This window comes from Salvia hispanica, chromosome 1 (assembly GCF_029641045.1).
Source record: "Salvia hispanica isolate PSC_SH4W2 chromosome 1, Shi_PSC_v1, whole genome shotgun sequence".
NCBI classification, from domain to species: domain Eukaryota; kingdom Viridiplantae; phylum Streptophyta; class Magnoliopsida; order Lamiales; family Lamiaceae; genus Salvia; species Salvia hispanica.
In genome coordinates this window covers 27,823,026-27,845,493 of record NC_142692.1, presented here as the reverse complement: position 1 = coordinate 27,845,493, position 22,468 = coordinate 27,823,026, and the positions used below count along the sequence as shown (strand labels likewise).

Here is a 22,468-nt window from a genome sequence, read left to right as displayed (position 1 = left end):
TCCTTATTTTGTTATGTTGGTTTAGTGGTCCGATGATATGGAAACCCAAATGATATAAAAACATGTGTTATTTACCTCAACGGCATAGAAACAAGAAGAATTCCATCACCATAATTTTAGACATTATAGACAGATTGTCCTTAGCTCAAGCATATATGTGTTCGGGTTGGGTTCTCAGTCCTTAGTTGTGAGCCTGAGGCATCAAAGTTTCATCCCAACACGATACAACACTCATGTTCGATTCTGAGATGGCATCCTCTCAGACCCATGCCTCTGCCGGAAATTGCCTGGTCTGACACCTGAATCAGATGAAGGGTGAAAAGACGCCCATATTGCATCCCTATCAAGCTGATTCAAGGTGAAGCCTGGCTGCTGCTCACGGTCCCAACCATAAAAGTGGTCGTGTGGGGGATTTTCAGCATCTTGAAAACTTCTTCCAGATGGATTCGAGGAAAAGAAATAAAACCCATCTGATGATGAGGCCACTGGGCTAACTTGAGGCAAACCCCTATGGCCGCCGGATCTTCGTCCGGTGGAAACTAGAGAGGTGCGTGCTACTGGCGCACCAATGGATTGCTGGAAATACGCTTGAACAGGAGGAGGACGGTCACGGAGGCGGGCAACAGGTCCAGGGTAAGGTGGAAGCACTGATGATGTGATAGAGCTGGGAGCTCTACTAGCGGAGCTGTCAGAAAACATGCCAATGTCACTACTTCCCAAATTTCTGAATCAACAAATTTAAAGCTTCTTTTACTAATTATTATTTGGAAATTACTCTGATGGAAACTGTATCCTTACTTCCAATTTCTCTTACCCACAAAATCAAGCCAATAAGGCTAATACCAACGAGTTGGACCCACTATCAACACATTTTCACTCATAATTCCCTTGATTTGATACCAAAAAATGAAGTTTGATCTATTACTAACCTGCAGCCAACTATAAAAGGATGCATTCCAGGTCTTGGAATATCAGAACTCCTAGCTGTCCTCTGAGCTAGAGATGGAATAGGCGGTTGATCTGCATTACCGATTCGGTTGCTTGCAGCAAAATGAGAAGGGTGTTCCCAATTGTGGTGATAATGGCCATCCATTGAAGGGAAAGCATAGGAGTTTGGTACTTCACTTGGAGCAGAAGACAGCCCACTCCAGTGATTACTAAAACTGGACCCATCAGGCGTATTCCCACTTGATGTTGAAAAGGGTGGGTGGAATGTTCCAACATATGCAATATATGGACAAGGATGAGTTGCAGAGGACATGGGTGCATGTTCCGCAAAGATAGCATGGTGTCCGACAAGATCTTGGTCTACAATACAAATTACCATCGTGTTATTAAAAACTTTGAGGTAAGCCTTTACAGTTACTTGAGGAATGAAATCTTACACGCACTTGATGAAAATTCACCTTCACTGCAAATAAAAACAAATAGACAAAAACCTCGTTAGCTGAGTACTAAATGGGGAAAATGTTGGGTTGCAAACACATATATTACATTGCAGAAAAAGAGTAGAAAGAGATTATAGATGTACTCATGTACTGACTGCCACAGAATATGTAATGCAACACTAATGAAAAAATATGCAAAAAGGTAAAATCTTTAGAAAAAAATGAGATTTGAATACTTTCTAGCATCTGCCATACTGGCACAGTTAAGACTTATCTGGGTTGACAAGAATGAACAAATGATTAGTACGTCTGCAGTTAGAGATCATGATTACCTGTGATTAAATGAATAATCTTATCTCTTGTTCAGTTGCATTTTTCTCAAAAGCTCTGCCCTTCACAATGATTAATCATCTCACCTTCACCCCCTATGGCTAATTCAATCCTAGACAAATCCTATTGTGGCTTATCCCATATTCTATCTCACTATTCTCTTGTCTAACGAACCAAACGTCACCTTTGTAGATAAAATAATCCAACTACAACGGAGAGGAAGAATCATTACATGGAATAGGGTGTTGTTCAATATATGAAGATTTCCAGAACTTTGTAAACATGCAGCACAGACAATTTACTAGCAGATAATCAGCTGAAGGAAATTATGCAAACACAAACTCACTTCAGGCTTCACAATATCTAGGGAAAGTGCAAAAGTGATACAAAAGACATGGTTATTCCAGCCCTAGTGATTCAGTGATACAAAAGACATGGTTATTCCAACCCTAGTGATTTTAACACAGAAAATTTCATGATCCTCACAAAACTGACCGCCATGCTCTTTCAGGAATTAAAAATATCATATTCCAGACTCCACATAATCCAGTTATACTGGGTACATGTATGCTCTCCCAGCTGGTTGAAAAACATTTAAAGAAAACAGAATCTGAGAATGGTCAAAAGAGATACCATGCGTAACACCAAAAGGAGCATACTTTGGAAGTTGGGACTTATCAACAATGAACTCATAAGGTTCGAAGAGGCTTACTCGGAAGATGACGGAAGTCTAGTCAAACCGCTGTAAGGACACCAGTGAACTCCAACAGACTGCAGAATCAAACAAAAAAAGATTATTTAATAAAGTTTAATTCTAGACTTATCCTTGTGGAGAACAAGTAAAGTGGACAAAGGATAGAACTCAATGCTACAATCTACAGCCACCACTATTTTTTACAAGTCGCACAAGCCAACAGATTAGTACTCCTACATTTTGCAAATAATCCAAAAACCATGCAAGAAGTTGATGACATGAAACTAGATTAAGTATATGTCTGTGAAAGCATAAAAATAATAACCTCCATATTTCAATAATGAGGTTTAACGAGGAAAGGGCTGAGCATACTTGACTAAGGACAACATATGGTATGTCCCAATAGCAAATATAAATTTACCCTCACAGTCATGAATTAAATCCAGGAAATTACCATTTCAGAATAACTTAGATCATGCAGATCCTCATCATGCGGCAAATCATCCATGCTAAACTCAGGTAACTGACGACCACCATTTGCATAGAGCCATTGTCCTTTCTCAATTTTCCGGCAGTTAGGGCACTGCATTGCTCCCTTTATGTTAAATGCTGAACCTATGCAATCTGCCAGATCACATGCAATGATTGAATATATAATATCACAACCACGCATACAAACATCGACAAAAGCATTCTGATTCTCGAAACACTCATCACCATTGTCATCAATCAGAGTGTACACCTCATGCTTCACATGACTAGACATAGTTGCCGGAACAAAAAACAAGAGGATGGTCAATGAGTTTAAAGAGGAAGTAAAAAACAAAACGATAAAATCGATCATGAGATTTAACCTGTTTACGTTACAAGTTACAACCATGGTTTCAAAAAAACCAAAACTCCCCAAGTGCCAAATACCCCTTGAGATTTATATTTGCATTATAATTCCATTGCAACCCCAGACAAAGAAACACGATTGCACACACTAAAGATGGAAATCGTTGATAATGACCCCATTATTCATCGGGAGGGCCTTAGAATGACATGTGAACTCAGGTCTCTCACAATTGTATTAATTTGATAAATCTGAAATGCTACACAGAACTAACCTCCCCATTCACTGCCTGATGCCATGTAAACTTTGTTTTCCAATTTACAGGTCATGTTTGCAGCTAATTTTCGGTCTACAACTTGATGCCCAGTTCCTAAAACAGGTCAGCTAAAAGAATACTCGAAACTAACTGCACAATCCCGTACAATTAAATCCTTTCTCTAAATTTGCAATCACAGAAACTCCTATGTTTGAAGCAAGATGATCTTTTCGCCTAAACTAAATTAGAAATCAAGTGCTGTTCTATATGCTCCCAAAAACATAAGGAAAAAAATTCAACAGTTGTAATGGAGTCAGGCAGATAAGATAAAAGCGGTCAGATCCTAATTCATGATGGATCAAATCGCGAAATTGATCACCCACCGAGATGGAATTGATGGCCGCATTGAAGCTTGGCCCAAGATCTATCGCCGGCATCCGTCACCACATCCAAGCAAATCGAGCACGGCACAGATGCAGCTGACGCCTTGCATCCTCCACCACCACCGTCGCCGTCGTCGAGAAGATCCGCATCGCCCAACCCCATAATTCGCAAACGTATTACGATCTAGCAATTAAGTGCTTCCGCGAACAAAAAATGTTGGAAATTAATTAGAGTTGAAACCGAATTATCAACGAATTCAGATGAAAATTAGATAGGAATTTGGAAACTTGCTTCTGAGACGTAAATGAGATGATGATAAATTGTGAACCACTTTCTTTTTTGTTTTTAATATTTCTGACGTTTAAATTTGAGGCAAAATGTTTTTAATAGTTGGAGTTGCATGAAAATAAATGTTCTGTTACTGGACTACAATTTACTTGTAGCACTATAAGTCAAATTATGTGTGCCGAATTCAACAGCTTTTCTACGCTAATTTCTCAAATATATGCGGCTTTTTCTAAGTTATATCACAATTCTTTGTATGAACATTTCAAAGCATAATATGGAATGTACATGTAAATTTTCGAATGTAGTAGTATAAATTTATGTATACAACTTTTTGCGAGCTAGATAACGTGAGTTTTAAGAGAAATTATAAAATACTCCATGACAAAATCTAGTGATGTTAAATTTGGACTAGTCAATTTTGAGTGGCCAGAGATCAGCCTAAATTCATAAATATTTATGATTAAGTTTATAAATAATTGAGGTTATTTAATGTGCTATAGGAATTGCTAATGATCATGATTCCAGTCCGTTACCTTATCAGATTCTACGTGGCTGTCTTTGAATGCTTCATTGTTGATTGCACCATAAAACAAGTTTTTAAGTTGAGATTTGGACGTCGGCTTTGGGGTTTTTCAATTATGATCACTACTAACTTGCCTTTTCCATGTCAAAATGCTCACACTTTCCTTACTTTCATTAATTGAATACATGCATTTTATTTCTAGGAGGAACTGAAAATTAGTCATACTAAAGTGACACTCTGTATATACTATAGTTACTTGAATATACTCAGCACTGCACTCATCAACCATTAACTTTACAATTTACTCACTTGATTCTCAACTTTGCTTTGTCCCAGGACTTATTAAGGCTCTTTCAGTGTGTTGGCGCAAACTACCTATTTCTAGGAGACTATGTTGATATGCTTACTACTGGCTTACAAGATAAGGTATCCAGATAGAGTCTACCTTTTAAGGGGAAACCATGAATTGACGCCGTATTTATGGGTTTGGGTTTTATGATGAATGTCTTTAATTGCTTGCCTGTCTCTGCCCTCATAGATGGAAACATAATTTGCATTTTCCTGACCTCAAACAATTAGTCCAGATTACTGACATACCAGATCTGTGATTTGCTTTCCTAGGAATAGGATTTCATGTGTTTGTTGCAGAATTCTTAGAAAAAAATGATTTGCCGTGGTCATCAGGTATAATAACATAAAAATCACTCAGTAGACTCTTAGTTCATCACTCAGAACGGGTGGCTTGCATTCTTTGTAGAATTCTCTTTTCTTTACATCTTCTTGGACTTTTACTTCATCACTCAGAACGGGTGGCTTGCATTCTTTGTTCATAAGCTGTCTCGTAGTCGTACAGAATGTGTGACACCCGTAGCTTAGAAAACTTGGAAGCCGGGGGAACTTGAGGAGAATCCATACTAACGGATTAGCAGGCAAACATGATCTGTAAACTTGTTTCCCTTTGATCGAATTAGTGTTGGGTTATATTTAAAGAAAGCCAATGTGTTTGTTAACATTTGGGTAGCTGCAACTTATTGAAAATGCTAGTGTGATTTCTAGCATCATTTGTACATCCATTCTGATCATCAATGCAGCAGCAGCAAGTCTATGCCTCTAACTTTTGATGCCAAGTTGTGGAAGTTCAGTTTGAGAAATGTTAATTGTGCACCATAAAATAAAATTTCTTTAATCAAATAAGAATATGTCTTTTTGGTATATGCTTTTGACAAACCCAGTACACACATCATAACTCAATACAAAAAATATGTGACTCATAGAATGTGAAAAGGACACTCACAGCTGTTCTTCTACTCTCTTGCATCTCTTACCGAACCTTTTTTTTTTTTTTAATAAAAATAGAAATAAAAGGTAGAAATCAACAGTTTGGCAGAAGTGGCTGTGTGTGTGAAATTTGATTGGTATCAAATTCGGGTGAAGATTTATCTGATTTTTTAGTGTTTCTATAAATGGCATAAAGCAGCAGCTGCAGAGCTCCTAATGCAAATCCTATTGAATTTGGAACCTGCATATTGAGCAAATGATTACGTTATTTCCATTCTAGTTTTCTACGTAATTGAGAAGAGAAGGTGATTTGATTAATAAGCTACCATAATTAGAGAGAGAATATATGTTGAAGTCTCTATCATGCTAGCTGCATATAGCAGTCAATTTCAAGAACAATTACAAACGTGCTAATTTTTAAGGTGGATTTTGCATGTCCAAATTTATATGGGGTCCATGTAATGAAATAATTTCCTTCTACATAATAGAAAGTCACCAGCTAACACTAGTGGGGGGGCCCAATTTATTATGAAGTAGTTGATGGATTTGATTTGTTTTAATTTCTCCATATAGTCTGTAGCCATAGTCGGTTCTTCGAGATTATATTCATACCCAAAAATTTGATTTAATTTTCTTGCAACCTCATAATTTACCATTCATTTTCCACGGCATAATCTCATCCCATTCAATTATGTTGCATGCATCACTCGAATTATAACAATAATTACTCTTTAACATAATTTTTTAAAAGCATATACAGTAGTACATATATAAATTAAGTAAAGATGCTCCTGGAATTTTGTGAGGGTTTTTAGATTTAATTATCCAATTACCTACCTAGCTAGCTATACGCTTATAGCATATCAATACGGAACTTAAAAGAAACACCTAGTAAAATTTTGTTATACTATTAATCAAAATTTTAAGATAAAACAATTAAAATAAAGTTTTTTATATGCAATGTTGTAAGTGAAGATTAGAGATAAAGACTTACTCCAAGAAACCAGTCGTCCACAAGTATTGCATAAAAAGTCCAAACTCCACCATTTAGAAAAAAGAAAAATGAGAGAAGAAACGGCATATACTCCACACTCTTTGTTGTTACCACTGTTTTCTGCATCAATAATCATAATATATATCTTCATCAATAACTATTTCGCCCTCTAACCTAATATATAACTAATGTGTTGCTATAAATTGAATGATTAATTGAGATGTCGGCAATGCATATAAGGTAGTTATAGAATTATTTTTATACTATAAGATGGAAATGAAATAATGGATGATCTTACCATGGCAGAAAGAGGAGAAGCATACATGAGGATGTTAAGGCCTGAGCTTATGAGTCCAATAGCATCAATCCTTAGCTCAATTTCCAAAAGAAAATAAGTAGCTAATAAAGTTGCTGCTAGAAACCCAACATTCAATATCCCCACAACTACTGCTGTCCTAACCCTTTTGTTAGGGGGAGCGAAGATAAGGAACAAAGCAACGTATACGATCTCCACGACAACTCCAAAGCCGTTGACAGTGGCAACGAGGTAGCTCTCGGGCTTGATGATGCCGTAGTAAGTCCAAAGGGAAGAATTGAGTAGGGTGCATATGTAAGGAAAGCACTCGAATTCCTCCGTCGACTTCTTCGTCACTATTCGAACAAAAGTCTTCCTACAAACATTTTTTTTTCATTCATTATAAATCAAATAAGTATCTTGATTAATTCATGTAAATATTACTCGACTTACCCCGGAGAAAGAAACATAAGAACCGAGATCACATTCCCTGAAATTATTTAAACAACACATACATATATAATTAGTATATACTCTCCATAATCGAAAGAAAGAAAGAAATTAAGAGTTGGTGGTATTACCTATGACACCAATGAAGAAAACAAGTGTGTCCATGTTTGGAGTGGAACAAATGAAATGAAAGATAGAGGCAAAAAATATAAAGGATGTAGATGTAGTAGTCCTTCTCAACTACTACCACACAAATCTACCTTGATTTTTATGTTTCTTTTTTGGCTTTGCTTTATAGGATTCTAAAATATATAATTAATCAAACGTGGTGCTAACTAGTGTGAACCTTTTCCCCTATTTTTTCTTGGAATGTTTCTATTGATATAGTATTATACTAGTTGATATAATAGTCAAATACGGGATATAAATATAAAAAAATCTAACAAAAAATTAACCATGTGATTTTTATAGTGAATTCATATGAATTTGAGGCTATAAATTAATTTGTGGGCTCATATACGAGACGTGTAAAATTTGACGCGTGTAGACTTAACATATGGAGTTTGAATTAAAAGATTTAGGAATTGAGTTCATATATGAGTTTATGTTATTCATTTAGAAAAACTATAGTTCTCTATGTTAGCTCTCTATATAGTACTGTTTGAAGTACTTGTATAATTTGTTCTTTGAATAGTTTCATACTATAATAAAACAAGAGTTGATAGCTCATGAGTAACGCGACAATCTTCGAAATATAGCTAGAAACTAGATGATATGATCAGCAACTGATGAAACTAACAAATTGTGACAAGCAAAATAATTGGGTATATGGTTGGCAAAGTTTAGTCCTCATATTCGTGGGCTTATGTTCTCCACTACAAAACAAAGAATCACTATGCGTCTAGTCGTTTTTCAAATGCTATAAAGAAGATTGCACAAAATATTAATTACATAAATAATTAAAACCTTTAATAGTACTAGTAGTTAGAAGCGCCTAGAAAAACTATATCTGGCCTGTGGGCTTGAATTGAACATTTAATAGTTCTACTAATTAGCTTGCACCCACAAATTATTGAAAACTATCCCTTCATTTTAATTATATATGTCAACATCCAAGCATAGTCAAGAGTTTTATTTTATTGATCGTCCTTATGCACATTGAGAAGGCAAAAAATATTCCAACTACCCAAAAGTATTAGTACTAAATACTAAGTGGGAAAATATCTGGAATTAGCGGTAGACAAAGCTGAACATATTTCGGTTTTATTTATCAACTTGCGGTTTTTTTTAAAAAATAAATTGTCCACACCACAACCACTTATATATTTATTCTTATGCCTACCTAACGCTTAATAATATATAAGGAAATTGAGTCTTGTTGAAGAAATTTTTAAACAAAAGTTAAAGAAATTTTTTAAACAAGTAGATTAGTTGGGAGATGAATGATAGGAGATGAAAAATATAGGATAATCATTCTTGAATTTTGGTTGGAAACTCTACTTATCAAGCATTTGCAAACCATCTCATCAAAATTCAGTTTTGTTTCAATATTTCCATGTTGCATTTCGTGTTTTACTCCAATGATACAGACACCCACACAATTTATAATAATTGAATACGTAGTTTAGACTCAATTTAAAATACGGATAATTCTTGACTTTTCTCATAAAAGAGATAATAGGTATATAAATAATACTATATCTTGTGAATAATCATTAACAAAGATCACCCATAAACTCAAAACCGGCTCCAATCTTGTAAATATTTGACCTCTTGCAAATATTAGAACATTACAAATTGATTTTAATACAAACTAAAAGCAGAAGAGTGACTAGACTCTTATTTACTAATTAATCCCATCTAATCTTGCATCCATTTGCTTCCAAGGTCTGTACTATTTGAGGTGAAAGAAGTCGCCTAAGAGACGCGCTGAGCTTTACCTTTTTGAGGCACGCGCAGCATGCTCGGAGGGCGACCTCTACACCATCCGCTGATACACGGGCAAGGTCCAGCAGCTTCGCATCCTGCAGCCGAGTTAAGTTCCCCATCACCATGCACAGCCCCACGTCCGAGATCACACACCCACTCACATTTATCTGCCACCATCAATTTTCAAACCAACCTCATACTCAGCCTTAGTAAATACTCACATGCAAATTAAAATCATTCTTCGACAACACAAAAAACCATTGTTCAACTCTGTGACGACATAATATAACAAGAAACTCTTCCCTCTCTATCTACTACTAAACTATACTACAATATGATCATTATTCTATTTTGTTAGGTCACTTATGAGCCAATTTCATTCATCGCTAAAAAAGAAAAGTTGATCTTGATACAAGTCCAAACTTCACTAGTTAATCAGATTAATCCACAATTAGGTTTGCTATGAGAAAGTAACTCAAACCATTTTCTCACTTTTATCTTATCTTTTAACATCTTTGAATTTGAAACGTGTTATCACCAAGCATAAGTACATACCTGTTGTAAATTCCTTGAGTAGTAAGCCAACGCCCAAAATCCCGAGTCATCAATTCCCTTGCAATTTTTTACATCCAATTCAGCTAATCTCCGGCAACCTGCAGCAAGTTTTGTCAAGCCAGTAGCAGTGATGTTTCGAAGAGATCGCATTTCAAGACTGGAGAGTTCTTCTAGCGAGCTTAAATACGCCATCCCTTCATCAGTAACTCCATCACAGTACGACAAATTTAGCACCTTCAGTTTTTTGCAGCTACGCGATATAGCAGCTAAGCCTCCATCACCTATTCCTTCACACCTGTAATGGATGGAGTTAAATATGTCACGCCACAAGCTGTACCCTAAAATAAAATTGTGGCCGAAATTATAATATCGTACCTGTATAAATCAAGTTCTCGAATCTTTGAGCAATTTGAAGCCATATAAGACAATCCTTTGTCTGAAATGTTAACACATAGTCCAAGTTTCAACGATACAAGCTCCGAGCATCTTGATAGATACTTCAACCCTGCCAAATTCAGCACGAAAAAAGAATTAAACAGAGAAAATAAGCACAATTAGGGGTCGTGAGTGAAGCATGCAGTTTCGAATAAGAAAACAAACGTTTGTGTTTGTTTAGATTTACCTATATCATTTATTCCAGAACAATCTGTAAGATCAATCTCTTCAAGAAATCTGCAGTGAGACCCGAGATGATTGAGACTACCCTCACCGAGTAAGTTGCAGCATTCCAACTTAAGACACGAGAGATCCCGACAAGAACGTGCAATAGCTAGTATGGCTGAATCAGTGAGGTCGCTGCAACATGTTAAATCAAGTACCTTGAGATTAACACAGCCCGACACAAGATGCCAGATGCCTGTGTCCGTCACTCTGCATTTTCCAAGTCCCACTTCAGTCAAACACTTGCAGTTGTTGCTGATGATTTTTAACATAGGATCCCGAACTCGTGCCCCATCAATTCTCAGCACTTTAAGGCTCTTTAGGTCCTTGAGCTGGTTGACAAAAGACATAGAAAGCTCCTGGCAGTCCAATGGCACGTTTTAAATATAGTTGGTGCACAAAAAGATCATCTCGATAGCTCAGAGATATAAAATAGGACAGCACTTACTGAAAAACAGTAGCTTGCGTGAAGCTCTAATAAACGATTATGTCCATGGATAACGGAACATAGTGCATCCATGCTCAATCTGTCGCATCTTGATATATCCAATACCTGGACACCATTCAAGAACCAGAGATTTATAGTTTTACATGTTCTTATTTAGTTGGTATGAAAGTTTAACAGTCTTGATGGACTAACTAAAACAATTAAAGGTGAATGGCTTTGATACATGGATCAGGAATTTAACTATATATATATTCGACTACGACTCTATGAGGTAGCTGGAATAACCATGTCCAAGACTACAAGCAATAAAAAATCACCTTCGACTATAAATATCTCATATAGATATCAAAGAATTGAAGAAGTGCAGGTAAGCACAGAGACGGTAAGAACTGAAACTGCTGATGGTCACAGATAAACTATTAGGATGGAAGTAAAATATTACCATATATTGACTCATCACACAAATAAAAAAAGCTAATTACCTGAAAAACATAAATCAAGGTATGGAAAACTATGCTAGAACCAAAAGTTCAATTGTATTAAGAATTTATGACAATTCAACCAGTAGATAGAGACAATTGAATGTAAGCTACACCTTCACTAAGGCATTAAGGATTCGGCAAATGGAATTTAGTTTAGATGCTCTCATCTGTTAAGCATTTAAGGAAAGCACAGTTTCCGACTGTCGGTTTGTCAATTTTAGAAAAGCTACATACTCCATTAATGGGAGTCATTTGAAATCATCTCCTTAAATAAAAACTCCAATAAAACTACAACCTCAAAACTAGAAACATTAGTTCTGAATCCTACACAGTCATTTTGCATTTACCATTGTAATCACAAAGAGCACAAAGTACATACTGCAAATAAGGAGGAACAACTTACTCTCTTATTCATTATAAAAGTAACTAAGTATATATGCAGTTGCCAAGAATGTAGCAGGAAACATACAATTCAGATGACTTAAGCATCAAATCAATATTGCATTTATTGTGAGTTGCACTTGTTGGGGTGCAAAACCACATTCCACATCTCGGCCTTTTGTGAAGTGTCCCAATTGGCTAGACGATATCATACTAATGTGTAGTTCAGGTTTGAATCGACGAACCCTCACAACATTATAACCGTGATAATGAATGAAGTGACTAACCTTAAGAGAAGCACATCCATTTGCAATATGCAGCAAGCCATTATGATCCACCGATCCACACCCAACCATTTGCAGAGTGTCCAGCCTCTCCATTCCACTAATCCAATGCAGTGACTCATTCGAAACCTTAAATCCAAATCCAAGTCAATGACAAGGATAGATGAGACTGTTAACACATTACATATTGATAAAGATGAATCGATTACCTTGAGGTATGAAATATCAAGGCGTTTCAAATGCAAGCATTTCTTAGAGAGAAAGCGAAGCCCAATGTCGGTCACATCGAAGCACCATTTGAGGGAGAGGCTCTCGAGGTCAGGGCATCCGGCAGCGACCTGAGCCAGCCCCACATCAGTGACGTTGAGACACTTGTCGAGATTGAGATCCCTGAGGCTTGCGGCGGCGGAGATCGCGGCGGCCTCGAGGTCGCCGAAGGCGGTGCAGTAGGAGAGGTCGAGGGTTTGTAAATGGGGGCAGGCGGTGGCGAGGGCGCGGAGGGAGTGGGGAGGGAGGAAGGAGCAGCGGGAGAGGAGGAGGCGGGTGAGGCGGGGGGCGGAGGGGAGGAGGAGGGAGACGTCGATGCGGGGGCAGACGGAGAGGTCGAGGGAGGAGAGGGAGGGGAGTTTGGGGAGGAGGGAAGGGAGGAAGTCGGGGTGGAGGAGGCGGAGGTGGGTGCGGTGGAGGGAGTCGAGGTGGAGGAAGGGCTTGCATGTGGAGCGGAGTGATTTGCGATCGGAGTCGTCGGTGAGGAGGGAGATTATTTTGAGGAGGAGATCGTCTGTCAGGAGAAGGATTGGCGACTTCATCTTCATCTTCACTCAAATTAACTCCATCAACCGTACCACTACTTGATTCGGCATTGACTCGTCATAACCCGAAAGCCGAAAAGGAACACAAACAGAATTTTAACGATAAGCAAGAGGGGTTTGAAAATGTTTATGATAATAGCATGGGGCATGTGAAGAGTGACGTCACGAATGATGAAAATGGACGCATCGTGACCGTTGACTGGGCCACGCCAGCAGTTGTGAGAAGTACGGTTGGGCGTACGAAAGTCAAAGTGAGCAACGGAAACCTGAGTGGGCGGAAGAGAGAGAGACTCACTCATCATTATCATTTATCAAAACTACAGAAACGTTTAAATAAATATTATTTTTAATGATATGATCAGAGCTTAGAATATGTTTTCCATCATGGTCCACCAAGCCGTTCACTGTAACATTCTCAAGCCGGAAAATGAAATGTATACCAAATTTCATAAATGTACTACTACTACTAATATAGACTAGTAGAGTAGTAGCATATAGTTTATGATTTAAACAGACAAAATTTATTCAGATTATTTATTTATGAGAATAATTTTATACATGATATTTTTATTTGTCTCGCGTAAAAGTACTACTCCCTCCATCCCACGATAAAAGTCATGTTTTATCATTTTAGTCTATTTCAAATAGTCCTATTTCATTTTTACCATAAATAAAAAGTAGGTCTTACATTCCACCAAGTTATTTCACTCATATTTTATCATAAAACTAATATATATAAATGAAACTCATATTACACTCTAACTTATTCAACCCGCTTTTCTTTACATTTTTTAAAATTCGTGTCATAACTAAATAAAACTCTTATTACAGGACGACAGGATTATGAATCTTGCAAGTCGACGAGTCTCTAGTGCAATCTAGTAATTAGATTTTGTGATTTTTGAAATTGCAGTCTTTTAGATTTCATTGACCATTATAATCTGGTATACGTAATAAAATTGGAATAAAAACATACTACTTCCATCCAAAAAAATAATCTTAATAAAAGAGTAAAGGTCAAAACTGGTCTTGATCATTTTCTCATTTTACGATTTTGGTCCTGGATATTATCTTTTGAATTTTTGGATCCCAAACATTTCAACTCGGATCACAATCGGTCTAAAGTTAACTATTCCGTCAAATTTTAACGTTCAACGTTTATAATCCCGATTTTAACCAAATTAAGTTGTTAAACACAACAAAATTTTGCTAGGGAATCTCAATACGTTGAATCTCTATAGGGTCCGTAATCCCCATTTCCCCCAACGCCCCCATCACTTCCTCGCTCAAACCGAGCTCCTGAAAAGTCGATGCTATCTCCGACACAACACCCTTCTTCCTCCTCGAACCCTCAATTTCGGCAGCATGCCTCAATTTATGCGGTGAGGGTTTAGAGCATCCGCAGCGGTAGGAAAAAAGCCGTCCGTCCGTCCGTGCCAGCGGCACGACGCTGCTCTTAGCTAAGAGCACGTCCGTGCCGCTGAGCAGCCCTACATGTCACGATTTGATTGGCCAACGGCTTAGCCGTTGGCAAAATTGATTTTTTTTTTAAATTAAAAAATAATTCGAAATAAAACCAAAAATTAAAAAAAAAAATTGGATTCCCAAAAAATAGAGCCGTTTATGGACGTTTTTTTTGGATTTTTTTGATTTTTTTAATCCCAAAATCGTCTATAAATACACATATTCATCATCCACTTTTCACATTAAATTATCTTTCATTCATACTTTTTCATACTAAATCATCTACATCTTCCTCTCTCACTCAAACCCTCTCTAAATAATTCAAAAATGGATTTCACCGATCTCATTGCGGAAGCGGAGCGCGAAAAACAATAATACCAGGAACAATATCGTGCCGCCTATGAAGCCTATGTCGCCGCCAATACCCCCGCCCCTCTTCCTCAGCCAACTAGATCAAAACGTCGCTACATCCATCATGATCGGGAGGGAGCCCACGAAAGGCTCGTTGTCGACTATTTTTCTAACCAGTCGCGGTATCCAAAAGATTACTTTCGGCGCCGTTTTCGCATGTCAAAACGGTTGTTTATGTGTATTGTCAACGCATTGTCCACCCGTGTTGAATACTTTCAATCAGGTGTAGACACAACCGTTCGGCAAAGTCTCTCGGCGTTGCAAAAGTGTACTTGTGCCATCCGACAACTTGCTACTGGGCAAACGGCTGACCTCTTCGACGAGTATTTGCATGTAGGTGAGTCAACTGGAATCCAATGCCTAAAATATTTTTGCGACGGCGTTCGTTCTGCTTTCGGCGAGGAATTCCTTCGAGCACCCACCACCGAAGATTGTCAACGGTTGCTTCATCTTCATGAAATAGTCCACGAAATAATATAGAAAATATGCTTTGCATCAAATACCCCCAAACTTGAGCTCTTGCTTGCCCTCGAGCAATATTGACTTTAAGGACAATAACTCATCAAAGTTTAACTCACAAAATTTATTTCAAAAGTTTTTATCACAAAGAATCAAGTAGAGACGTGAATGACAAAATCTAAACCCTCAACATTTCCAATCAAGGTTTCCCACTATCAAGAACAATCACTCATCAACCTAGAACTTCAAGCCTAGGTGCACGTCAAAGTAAGTCCAAGCATGAGATCTTACAACTCAAAACGTCGCCGTTGACTCGTCAAGCATTACTTATCACATAGACTTGCAGATTTCAAATCAAACTTCTTTAAAACTCTACCAAGCTATTTACAAAACATCCACAGTGTATCAACAATAAGGTCCAAGGTCTTAATTATAGGTTGTAATGGGGCTAAGGATGAGGTAGGATAAATATGGATAGTGAGCTCAAAAGCTACACATTTGAGTGTCAAATTCTTCCCTCCTACAACTTCATTCCAAAGAATCAAACAACAAGACTTTAAAACCAAAACTCACTACCCCAAACTTGAGTTCATTCAAGACAAGATTACATCTTAAAAAAAAATAAAAAAAATAGAAGCTCTATCTTTATTCCATCAAACTTTTTTTTTCCTTTTGATTTTCTTCTCTTTTTTTTTTCAAAAAACCTCGACTTTTGTAATTTTGGAGGCCGTCTTTTTCATTTCTACTACGAACTTCATTGTCAACAATTATACATTTCATCAAGTCTCAAAATCTCTATCTTTTATAGAACACCACCCAATACTCTAAACTCAAACAACAAAGCTCAAATTTTTATTTAGCACTCAAATAGTAGCAAGGATCAATGACGAGGCTAAAGTGGGGCTTATTTTAGTAGCTAAGTGATTGGCTAAGTGTTTGCACAAAACAATAGGGATTAAGCTCAAAGTGGCTTCTAGGGGATCATTTGTTGGACTAGACATGTGATCATTTGGCCATGAAGTTCATCCTAGTGCCTTATCTTCCCCTATTATTGACACACATGTGACTTTCATACTCTCCTCAACTCAAGAAATCGGTTGTAGTCACAAAATGCTCTTTCAAATAAATCAATGTACAAATTCCATCCATCCTAAGCTTCAAAGATCAAGTAAAATCAAGCAAGATTTTCCAACTAGAAAGCCGAAGATAAAGCACGCACCCGTCAATTACATTGATTCAAAAACACATTTGGCAAAGAATACACCCCATAAACATGCTTCATGCATAGAAACTCATTCAAACTCATTCAACTCCCCCCCCCCCCCCCCCCCCCACCCCAAACGTGAATGCTTCATTGTCTTTAATGCAAGCAAAAAGAACATAAAAAGTAAAGGGAAAAGAAGACTCCCCCAAACCTGGCATGATATCCATAGTGCATTCGGGTGGGAGGGTGGGTGTATATTGCTTTGCAAGTGTGCTTCTAACAAGCTCCAATGTGAGTCTTATCTCCATGTTGCTCCTACACACAACAAACAAAAAATAAAACACACAAAAGAAACACTCAATTCAAAATAAATGTTAGAGGAAAGAATTGAGCAAACAAAACCTCCAACATGTGAAAATAAAAATAAAAGAAAAATTAAAAATTTGGGTTGCCTCCCAATCAACGCCTTTGTTTATAGTCGTTGGCTCAACTTTCTTCATCCTTGATCTACACTTTGGGATCCACTAGTGCAGCCACTTCTTTTGCTTCCATACCACTTTCACCTCCAACATATGCCTTCAAGCACTGGTTATTCACCTTCCAAAGATTGTCATTTTTCTGATCTCGGATATCAACAGCACCATAGGGGTACACCTTGTGCACCACATAAGGACCCCACCATTATGACTTAAGCTTGCCGGAAAGAGTTTCAGCCGAGAGTTGTACAATAGGACCAACTGTCCTTCATGGAAATGACGAGGCTTAACGGCTGCATCATGTATCTTTTTAGCACGCTCCTTGTAGAGATCAACACTCTCATATGCATGAAGCCTAAACTCATCCATTTCATTCATGTCAAACATTCTCTTCTCGGCTGCAGCATCGTAGTCCAAATTAAGCTTTTGCAAAGCCCAATAAGCTTTATGTTCAAGTTCCACCGGAAAATGACAAGTTTTTCCAAACACTAACTTGTATGGAGAAGTTCCAATCCGGGTCTTATATGCCGTTCGATATGCCCACAAAGCATCATCTAGCTTTTGAGCCCAATCCTTCTGAGACGGCTTTACAACTTTCTCAAGCACCCGTTTTATCTCTCGATTGGAGACTTCAACTTGGCCACTAGTTTGGGGATGATAAGGGGTAGCAACCTTGTGTTGGACACCATATTTTCCTAGGAGGTTTTCGAATAGCTTGTTGTGAAAATGAGTTCCTCCATCACTGATTATAGCTCGTGGTGTCCCAAAGCGGTTAAAGATATGATTCTTGATGAACTTCAACACAACTTTGGCATCATTGGTTGCCGAGGCCACTACCTCTACCCACTTAGAGACATAATCAACAGCTACAAGAATGTATTGTTGCCCATTAGATTTGGGAAACGGTCCCATGAAGTCTATTCCCCAATCATCAAAGAGTTCTACCTCGTGAATATTATTCATTGGCATTTCATTTCTCCACGAGATATTGCCGATTCTTTGGCAACTGTCACATCTCTCTACATAGGCTTTTGTATCCTTGAAGATAGGTGGCCAAAAGAATCCGGACTGAAGCACTTTAAATGCAGTTCGACGTGCTCCAAAATAGCCGCCATACTCAGAATCATGGCAAGCAGAAAAAATCTGAAGGTGCTCATGCTCTCCAACACACCTTCGAATGACTCCATCACTACAAATACGAAAGAGAAATGGATCTTCCCAAACATATATGCGGGTGTCACTAAAAAATTTCTTCTTTTGGTTAGAAGACAACCCACTCACTATCGGATATTGGATAGATCATCCCAAATTTCAACAATTTCTTCACTTCTTTTTCCACCACTTCTTGCATAAGTGGGTTCAACCTTCTTTGTCTCTCTCTTACCGGTTTAGCTCCATCTTCCATCAAAATTTTATGCATGCATATTGTAGGGCTAATTTCTTTGATATCAGCTATAGACCATCCTAGAGCTTGCTTGTGCAACTTAAGTAGCTCTATTAACTTGGATTCCTCTTCATTATTCAACTCAGCCGATACCACAACCGATAAAGTTTCATCATCACCAAGGAAGGCATATTTCAAATTTTTCGGGAGGGGCTTCAATTCTAGCTTTGGTGGTACTTCAATTGAAGGTTTCACATCTGCCACAAAAGTATCCACCACACATTCATTTTTCAGATTTGGTTGATCAACTTGATAATCTTCTGTTTCATCAAAATTTACTTTGATTGTCGAACCAAAATCTCTCGCCAAGCTCTCTTTCTCATATACACTTCCTTCAATTCTTGATGAGCAACACATCTTGTCAAATATGCATTTATCGAGGAAATCAACTCTAAAACACGCATTGGCATCACTAGGGTGCTTCATTGCCTTCTCCACATTAATGGTCACTTGTTCACCATTAATTCTGAATGTAACAGAGTTGTCTTTTGCTCCAAGCAACACATCTCCCGTGGCAAGAAATGGTCTGCCAAATAGAATTGGTACCTCTTTGTCCTCGGGCATATCCAAAACTATAAAGTCAACAGGGATGATGAATTTTTCGACTTTGACCAAGACATCCTCTACTATTCCACTAGGCTTCACTCACTATCGAGTGATCGGCCCATTGTAGAGCAATGTCTATAGGCTCCATCTTATCCTCTAGTCCAATGGCACGTGCAGTTTTCAATGCCATAAGTGAGATCCCCGAGCCTTGATCCAATAAGCATTTTGTGAAGATTGTATTGCCGATCTCACAAGGAATCACACAACTTCCGGGGTCCCACTTCTTCATTGGCATCATTCCTGAAATCAATTGTGAGCAATTCATGCTCAAAGCAACTATCCCCTCATCTTGTAATTTCTCTTTGTTTGCCATCATATACTTGAAAAACTTGGAGAACTTGGGAAAATTAGTGAAGAGGTCAACTAATGAAACATCCACATTTACCTTTCGGATTACATTCATCATCCACTCAAAACTTTTCTCTTTTGGGACTCTTTTCTTCCTCTTAGGTGGGTATGGTGGAGGAGGAATATGATCTGGGAAGTTAAACTTGCTCTTAGGATCTTGTGTCGGACTTGTCATCATCTTTCTCTTTGATTCCATCTCTACTATCTTCTTTCCTTTCTCTTCTGCTAAAAACTTTCCACTAGAATCGGATTCTTCACCATGTTCCTTGCTGCCGGATGCAGCCTGTTCTTGACCATGTTGGGCCCCATGCACCAACTCGGGACTTCCCTTACATGCCTCGTTCGCCCCTGCGTGCGAGGAATGCAAGCCTAACATCTCATCTGCCCCTGCGTGTGAGATGCCGGAAGTACCTTGGCCGTCCATTAATGGTGTCGAACCCAACTCACGACCACTTCTCAATGTAACTACCTTGCATTGTTCGCTGCCTTTGGGAGGTATCACTCGGAATGGTAGCATGAATTCTTGTATGAGATGCTCCTTTTGACTCTTAGTCATAAAAGAGAAAATCTGTCCCAATTGATCTTCATGTGATAACTTCTTCTCAAAACCCGGAGGTTAGGTATTGCTTCTCCATTGATTTCCTGCAGTGTTGCTAGAACTGACTTGATTCCAGTTTCCTTGTTGAGGCCTCCAGTTTTGTTGATTCCCATACTGATTACCTTGGTTGAAACCTTGACGGTTACCAATATAATTTACATCCTCCACTGGTGCTCCTTGTACACTCCACACTTCATCACAGGCGCAGCTTAAGGTTGGGGAGTCAATTGCAAGGATTTGACAGCTTTCGTCATTGAAGATATTTGAGTACTAAAATCAGCCATTTGAGCCTCTATAGCTGATACTCTCTCCGACTCCTTAGTAGCACCAAATGTATCTCCTGCGCCCCCCTTTCTTGGATTATGTCAGTTCCTTTGATTGTTAGCCAATCTCTGAAATAGTGCCCTCACCTCATCATGGGTCAAATCGTCCAAGTTCCCACTTGAACCTGCAGTAACCAAGCTTGTGCCTTCATGATTGAGTCCCTTGTAGAACTTCAAAAGATCATGCCCCAGAGCTAGACCATGACTTGGGCATTTCCTTAGCAATTCTGTGAATCTCTTCCAAGCTTCGGCAAATGACTCATCATACTTTTGCCGGAATGAAGTGATCTCCTCTCTCAACTTCCCGATCTTCATTGGAGAGTTATATTCCAAAAGGAATTTCGACTTCAACTCCTCAAATGTTGCTATGTTGTAGCCCGGTAACAAGTCGTACCATTCTCTTGCTTTCTCTATCAATGAGAAAGGAAATAATGCCCTCTTAATTTGACGATGCTCTACATTTGGAGGTATATGAGAGTTCGTCAGTTCATAAAAGACATTCAAATGACTCATCGGATCTTCTTCATCTCGTCCATGGAAAAGATTTCCACCATTCACCAAACTAATGTAGTGGGGTGGGATGTTGACATTATCATGTGCATAGGCAAACTCCCTCGGGTGATCAACTCCCGATCTGAGGATGTCGCCAAACCTTTCCATGGGTGGTGGAACATTATTGTCGTCTTTAGTTATAGACTCAACTTCTGAATCACTACTACCCTCAAAATTTGTCTCGAATAGAGGATTTTCTCTCACTGGACTCTGATAGTCCTGATGTGTACCAATCACGGCTGAATTATGTCCTCTTCTATGATATATCAATAACCCAAATTGCGGTGTACTATTAGATCTGGTTTGCATCCACTGATTTTTTGGTTTTCTGTTTTTGATTTTCTAGAACACCTACACAACAGAAAATAAACCAAACACAACACAAATATACTAATCCTACCGAAAGCAAGACATATCGACAACTTCGGGGTTAGTCTTATAAAATGTGTGTGGTTTAGTGTAAACTAAAAATAATCCTATCACTAAACTAAAAATTAGAAAGATATCACCTAATATAAACACTCCTTCGTCTTCAAGCCCAGACGTGGTAGATGGCTATTACCCCAAGAACACGAAGTAAGTACCTACAAAATAAAAAGAAAGATCAAATAAAATAAAACACACAAAAAAAACAAACTAGAAGTTAAACAACCTATTGCCTTCCCCGGCAACGGCGCCAAAACTTGGTGTGTAATTTTCGAGTTCAAATATCAAGTGCAAGTTCACACAAGTTTATTTAAAATAATTCTAATATTACAACGATACCGCAAGTTACAACGTCGAATGTAGTACTTCGAGTGTCGATCCACAGGGAAGGCAAAGATTATTTAACTCTAAAGCAAATAAAACACATAATAGAAAGTACTTTGGTTTGAAGATTTTGATTTCAAGATCATGCAAAAACAATTTACAGAAATAAAACGAGCAAGACGAACCAAGAGAAGAGATTGTTACTCCAAACATTCACTGATAAAACAATGATTTATTCTAATATTCAATTCTATCTTATAGATTACGGGACTACAAAAATCTATTCACGATGCTAGCATTGAACATGCTTGACATACAATAGTTTAAGAATAGCTGAACACATATTCTATAAACTAGCTTTCATTAATCTAAGAAACGGATGCGCGAGACTCAAAGATCAATTACTATTAGCACATGAAATCCATTATCAAATTATCATCTAAACAATTCTAATTGATAATTCATTACCACAAAGATCCATCTTATTCAAAGTTGAAGAGACATTTAAATGAGATTATGGAACTACTACTAATGATGCACCAAAAGTAATAGATTCAAGCAATTAAA

General features: G+C 38.0%; 3 protein-coding genes, 1 non-coding gene and 1 pseudogene across 5 annotated transcripts; 1 reads left to right on the top strand and 4 right to left on the bottom strand.

Annotated features, from left to right (window-relative positions):
- Nucleotides 1-50: 50 nt before the first annotated feature.
- Nucleotides 51-4,264, bottom strand: LOC125222876 (E3 ubiquitin-protein ligase IPI1-like). 2 transcript variants are annotated; one of them, XM_048125724.2, is made up of 6 exons: nt 3,887-4,264; nt 2,867-3,036; nt 2,431-2,489; nt 1,392-1,411; nt 930-1,308; nt 51-685 (listed from the first exon to the last, which is right to left on the bottom strand). In XM_048125724.2, the coding sequence occupies exons 1-6, from the start codon at nt 4,047-4,049 to the stop codon at nt 232-234; spliced, it is 1,245 nt and encodes a 414-aa protein (XP_047981681.1). In that variant the 5' UTR covers nt 4,050-4,264; the 3' UTR covers nt 51-231. The 2 variants fall into 2 exon arrangements, with proteins under 2 accessions (XP_047981681.1, XP_047981680.1); XM_048125723.2 differs by having other exon boundaries at nt 1,386-1,411; nt 3,887-4,261.
- A 1,591-nt stretch (nt 4,265-5,855) lies between these two features.
- Nucleotides 5,856-7,997, bottom strand: LOC125222878 (bidirectional sugar transporter SWEET17-like). Its single transcript, XM_048125733.2, has 5 exons — nt 7,847-7,997; nt 7,719-7,755; nt 7,269-7,641; nt 6,971-7,090; nt 5,856-6,217 (listed from the first exon to the last, which is right to left on the bottom strand). The coding sequence occupies exons 1-5, from the start codon at nt 7,878-7,880 to the stop codon at nt 6,071-6,073; spliced, it is 711 nt and encodes a 236-aa protein (XP_047981690.1). The 5' UTR covers nt 7,881-7,997; the 3' UTR covers nt 5,856-6,070.
- Nucleotides 7,998-9,362: 1,365 nt separating this feature from the next.
- Nucleotides 9,363-13,363, bottom strand: LOC125219547 (F-box/LRR-repeat protein 3-like). The gene is made up of 7 exons (XM_048121557.2): nt 12,664-13,363; nt 12,458-12,583; nt 11,308-11,412; nt 10,822-11,218; nt 10,575-10,704; nt 10,200-10,494; nt 9,363-9,811 (listed from the first exon to the last, which is right to left on the bottom strand). Exons 1-7 carry the CDS (start codon nt 13,267-13,269, stop codon nt 9,566-9,568), a joined length of 1,905 nt encoding a protein of 634 aa, XP_047977514.1. The 5' UTR covers nt 13,270-13,363; the 3' UTR covers nt 9,363-9,565.
- Nucleotides 13,364-17,311: 3,948 nt separating this feature from the next.
- LOC148933538 (uncharacterized) lies at nt 17,312-21,460 on the bottom strand (annotated as a pseudogene).
- On the top strand, nt 20,796-20,902 carry LOC125185751 (small nucleolar RNA R71). The gene has a single exon (XR_007170252.1). It is a non-coding gene; the product is annotated as a small nucleolar RNA R71 (small nucleolar RNA).
- Nucleotides 21,461-22,468: the final 1,008 nt, after the last annotated feature.